The 5,081-nt window shown below is 45.8% G+C and overlaps 1 protein-coding gene across 9 annotated transcripts in view; it reads right to left on the bottom strand.

The window, feature by feature from the left end:
* Positions 1 to 5,081, bottom strand: part of LOC109524385 (catenin delta-1) — a 24,187-nt gene that overhangs the window by 5,399 nt on the left and 13,707 nt on the right. For 8 of the 9 annotated variants that reach the window (XM_019884223.1, XM_019884220.1, XM_019884218.1 and 5 more), the window contains 11 exons: positions 4,406 to 4,687; positions 4,084 to 4,324; positions 3,777 to 3,999; positions 2,620 to 2,812; positions 2,414 to 2,531; positions 2,167 to 2,323; positions 1,987 to 2,004; positions 1,330 to 1,398; positions 981 to 1,108; positions 718 to 868; positions 429 to 621 (listed from right to left, as the gene is read on the bottom strand). In XM_019884223.1, coding sequence (XP_019739782.1) covers positions 429 to 621; positions 718 to 868; positions 981 to 1,108; positions 1,330 to 1,398; positions 1,987 to 2,004; positions 2,167 to 2,323; positions 2,414 to 2,531; positions 2,620 to 2,812; positions 3,777 to 3,999; positions 4,084 to 4,324; positions 4,406 to 4,687 — 1,773 coding nt within the window. The remainder of the gene's footprint in view (positions 1 to 428; positions 622 to 717; positions 869 to 980; positions 1,109 to 1,329; positions 1,399 to 1,986; positions 2,005 to 2,166; positions 2,324 to 2,413; positions 2,532 to 2,619; positions 2,813 to 3,776; positions 4,000 to 4,083; positions 4,325 to 4,405; positions 4,688 to 5,081) is intronic. The other variant, XM_019884222.1, reaches the window with a different exon arrangement.

Raw genomic sequence — 5,081 nt, forward strand, 5'->3', positions numbered from 1 at the left:
AGGAGTATTTTGAAGGTGATTCTTTGTTTAACGGGGAGCCAGTGGAGCTGTCGGAGGATGGGGGTGATGTGATGGAAGGAGGGGGTTCTCGTAATGATCCGGGCTGCTGAATTCTGAACAAGTTGAAGTTTATGCCACATAAAGATGGTGGCAGTCAAGGAAGATGCACGCTGTGACCGAAATCAACATTGCATCTCAGCTTCTGCAAATCTCTTTTCCGTCTCTGCCAATATGAACCGCACCATGACTTTAAAACCAAGGCTCAGGCCAGAAACTTTCACACAATGTTTGGCACATCGCTAAAACCCTAGCAATTACATCTCGATGTGGTTCCACTGTTGTCACTAACACCCTGGGAGTGGCTCGTGATAAAAACAAGTTTTCTGCCCTTGTCATGACTCTGAAAGGTGTCCGTGCTTCTTGCTTACCCATCTTTGTTAATGAGAACAAGCCTCTCTATGCCTTGCGAGGCTCTAAGCGTCTTAGCTGCCTCCAAACTGTTGCCGAGCACCTCTGTGAGTGTGCTCAGCACAGACACCACCGTCTCCTCCGACAGGGCGCGCCCCGACTGGTTCTGGCCACCAGGTAGGTTGGCCACAAGGTGGGGCACTGCATGTAAACCTGCAGAGGAAACACAAGTCAGCTTCTTAAACACAAGCATGGCAAATTGGAACATATATTGAAGACATCGATTGAAGGAACATCCAGGGATCTTACCAAGAAGTTCGCAGTTCCTGTTGTCGATGGCGAGGTTCCTCAAAGCTCCAGACATGGCCCGCACAACACGGTCGTTGCCGTGAGCCAGCAGCTCAGCCATCATGGGAAGACCCTTCTCCAGACGCACAGTGGCCCGGATGTAACGGCCGTACTGATGTGGAAACCAAAAAAAAAAAAAGTTAAGACTGTATTTACTTCAGCTATTATACCGAAGAGGAAAATTCACAAGGAACAAGTAATGATTTGTTTTTCGGAATACTTACAGTCCACCGCCCTGCACACAGGTTCTGGATGGCCCCAGCAGCGGCTTCCAGCACCGAAGGGTTCTTGCTCTCTCTGAGCAACGACGTGTAAATTCGAACCACCTCAGGCTGAAACAACAGCTCGTAACCTGACACACGCGCACACACACATTTTTTCCAGTTAACTTCATGTATATCATGTTGCTAAAACACATTTACTGACTGTCTTGACAGTCAGTAAATACTGATTTCTATTCAGTGGGACAATCATTATTAAACATAGGTATGCATACGACAAGGTTTTAAAAGCAGGTCTTGTGATTAGATAGCGCTTTTCTAACAAGACTCAGTTGTACCAACAAACACACACCTTTGGCAGGTATTGTTCTCTTTGGAATGTCAACTTGATCTGCACTTCCATCATCTCCATCTTTCTTTCCTGTAGTCACACACAAAAAAAAAAAAACACAAAAGGGGAAGACATGACAGGTGAGAAACAAATGTTTTAATCAAACAACAACAAAAAAGCTGTGCATTTATGTTCCCAGTGGCGTGAAAGTGATCATGCAATCATGCAACCAGCGAGGAAAGCCCAGTGAGCATGCGGTGGGGTTTGTTAAGAACTCATTTTTAGGCCGTGCGCGGGGGCAGGGTGGTGTCAACGGGCCAATGGAGGCAAGCTTAGCATAATTCAAATCAATGGTGGGAAATGTCAGCCCTGGCCGACAAAATGTTTAATAGCTGCATTATCGTTTGGTTCTGTGTTGACATTATCTGCCGTTGCTGCTTGAGTAAATTACTTACATGTAATTTGGGAATCTGTGCATGTTTTTCTAACGTGTAGTGTGTAAACACAGCCAGATCAAATACGTGACCCGTAAAAATGTAAATACACAAAAATAAATTGGACACAGGCATTAACGGAATGGTGCATTTGAACCTAAAGTGTCACGCCAGCCTTCCATCGCGAATGAAACACATTCTGTTAGTTACGTTCATATCATCATAGCACCAAGGGAAATCTTACCTTTGGAAAACCACTCATCTATCAGGACAGGGATAAAGCAAGGAGGGAGCAGAGACAGAGGGAGGGACGGAGAGGAAGGGGAGAAAGAAGAAAGCAGAGTGAAAAACTGCAACAGTGTAACCGCCACCAACAAGCTGAAGACGGCTCTAAACCCGGGCCATCAGGTGATTTGATACTAACCTTTCCCCTTTCGGGAGCCAAAGCAGCCCCCCTTGTTCGAGCCAGGTGCAGGGCCATGGTTGATGGGCGTGGTTTCTGCATAGCGTTCACAGCTGGGAACCTCGCGATGGACCTGATAGGACAGATTCCTTAGGAGGCACATGCAGTTCTCTACTAACTGCAGGACGGACAGAAACATATAAAGAGAAAGGTTTAGTTTTACGAGGCAATTAAACGGAACCACCGTATTTCTGAACTTCCTAATGACCTTATTGTCCACATCTTTGCGGTTGATCTGTGACTGCACGACATACATCAGTGAATCCACCAATCCTGTGCACTCCCTTAGCTTCCGCCGTGCCTCGCTGCGCTCTGAACTCACATTTCTGTTGCACATAGGAGATATTGGAACATATGATTAGGGTTTGTCTAAATATGTCCCTCGGCTGCGTTCCTCCGCCGGCGCTCTCATACCGCAGGCAGCCAGCGGTGTTGGTCAAGGCGGTCTCCCACTCCAGATGTCGTGGTTTGCAGCTTTCCTCTCCGCCGTTGCACCCTCGCTCCCAACCCGAGTGGGGCACTATCACTTCGTCTGCCAGAGCGTGCAGGGCGTGGTCCACTATCTCCATCTTGACAGAGTCGTGGGATGAGAGGTTCCACAGTGTGCCTGGCATGACAGAAACATTCCATTACTGTCCATGCAACTGGGTAGCACTCTCCCAAACAGATAATTTAAACAAAATTGTTATCCAATATAAAGTGCAATATCAACTTCTACTGTAAGGGGGGCTGTATTTTGAAGTAAACTTCACCAAACTGATTTATTTGGCTCTTTGATTTTTGGGGTGAAACCAAAGCCCTCTGGGAGACACTACAGCACGCAAGTGTCACGATGCTCGTGTTTGAAGGATCAGCAAGTATAATTCTGGGGTATCTAGCGGGAGCATTGCATATTGCCTTTGAGTTTGCAATGAAGTGGCGCCGGTACTTCTCTTCAATGAAATCGGTGAGTCATTTGTGTGCAAATTCTAAACAGGGAAAATATGCATTTTTTTTTTTTTTGTCAATAAAGCCTACATGTCCTACAGTCGTCTAGGTTTTGGGGCTACAAAAATGCCATCATGTAAATATGATGGTTTCACTTTATAAAGATGATTATAAATCCATTTTATGTACCATTTGCCCTCGTTTAGATTACAAGTGAGCTGGAGAATATCCAAATTTACTTTGGTCAAGAGTTGGGTACACCTTGGACTGGTTGCCAACCCACTGCAGGTTACCACTGGACAAGGCACTGCACATATGGACAATTGAGACTTCAATTCACGGAGAAGCCGTAGAAACCCACCCAAGTACGGAGAGAATAAACTACACAGAAAGCCCGGAGCCTGGTTTCTAACCTCGGAGCTGTGAGGTGTTAACTAATGTTCTGACTTTATTGTTGTCATTATCATTATTGTTATTATTATTTGATGACAGCCACACCATAACTGTAAATATTTGCCAACTGCTGGCCCAATAAACAGATATATTTAATTTTACTACCGGTACTCATTGTTTGGCATGTTTATACGTCAATATCAATTGAGTTTATTTACATATGTTAAATGAAAAAAACAAAGGTTAAGAACCTGTGATGGTGTCAGTTAGGTCCTGATCGTGAGTCTTCCTCAATAATCGGATCAGCGCTGGCACGCCATCACAGTTCTTGATTGCGATCTTGTTGTCTGGGTCACGTCCATATGAAATATTCTTCAGCGCTCCACAGGCCGAGTGGTGCACATCTTTGCTGGGGTGGTCCAGCATTGACACTAAGGCCGGGATACCCTTCAGACGTCGCACCTCCGACTTAACCTGAAAAAAGACGAATAAGTTGAGCAAAACAACACTGAGAATTTAGGGTAAAATGGTTTTAACTTATGGCAGATTCCGTTTTACCTTGTCATTTTTGAATGTGAGATGCTGGAGGAAGGCCGCTGCATTGGTTTTGACAGGATCCAGGCGGTAGTTCAGCATGGCGATCACCTCTGGCAGCTCTGGTTGTCTCCATGAGGAGGGAGGGCCTTTCCTCAGTGTGCTGTCTAAAGAAGCCATGCTTCCTCGCTCCAGACTCATGGGAACACCCCAGGCATATGAATCAACTCCTCCCATATCACCATCCAGAGTATCTTCACAACTCCTGTATGGTGCACAATGAGTTAAATGCTGTACTGTACTGTCTGCAAGTTTGGCTTGCACACTACACTCTGTGCTGCTTTACCTGAGTCTTCGTCTATCCATACCACCAGGGCCAGGGCCTAGCCGTGGCATGGTGCCGTAACCTCCGGGGTGCATGGGCGGAGGCCCCATGCCGTATTCGTCATAGCCCACACTCCGCTGGTCATCTTCCAAACCATAGTGTCCGTGGCCGTATCGCATGTCTATTGCTGAGCCCATGGCCCTCATTCCCCTGCCCACCTGTGGCTGTGCTGCATAGGGGTCCATCTGCTGACGGCTTGGGGCCCGATAACCAGAATCCAAAGTTCTGTAGCCATCAATCGGCCTGCGGAAAGAGGGGAGCAAAAAAATATCTGTGATAAGCACCTAAAAACGGTGGTACCCTGACTAGCAAGTGGCCCAACTTACAAGTTTTGGAATATGACCAATCGTTTCGACATTTGTATTTTTATTTTTTTGCTTTGTGTTGCAAAATGAAATTTGATGTAGAAATGAGCTTTCATATGTGGCTGTTCCAGTGGCGAAACACAAAAAAATGTAGAGCCACAATCATCGATGTACTCTCTGTCCATTTTTTTTTTTTTTTTACTTAAACTGGTGGGAACAATAAATCTATGCTAAATGTATAGATTACCCTTTATTATTGGGGGGAGGGGACATGTATTGTGATGTCTTCTTGACTCTTGGTAACTCAAGTTCCCATTCAAGTGTGTGTGTGT

This window comes from Hippocampus comes, unplaced genomic scaffold (assembly GCF_001891065.2).
Source record: "Hippocampus comes isolate QL1 unplaced genomic scaffold, H_comes_QL1_v1.1 scaffold156, whole genome shotgun sequence".
Lineage (NCBI taxonomy): Eukaryota > Metazoa > Chordata > Actinopteri > Syngnathiformes > Syngnathidae > Hippocampus > Hippocampus comes.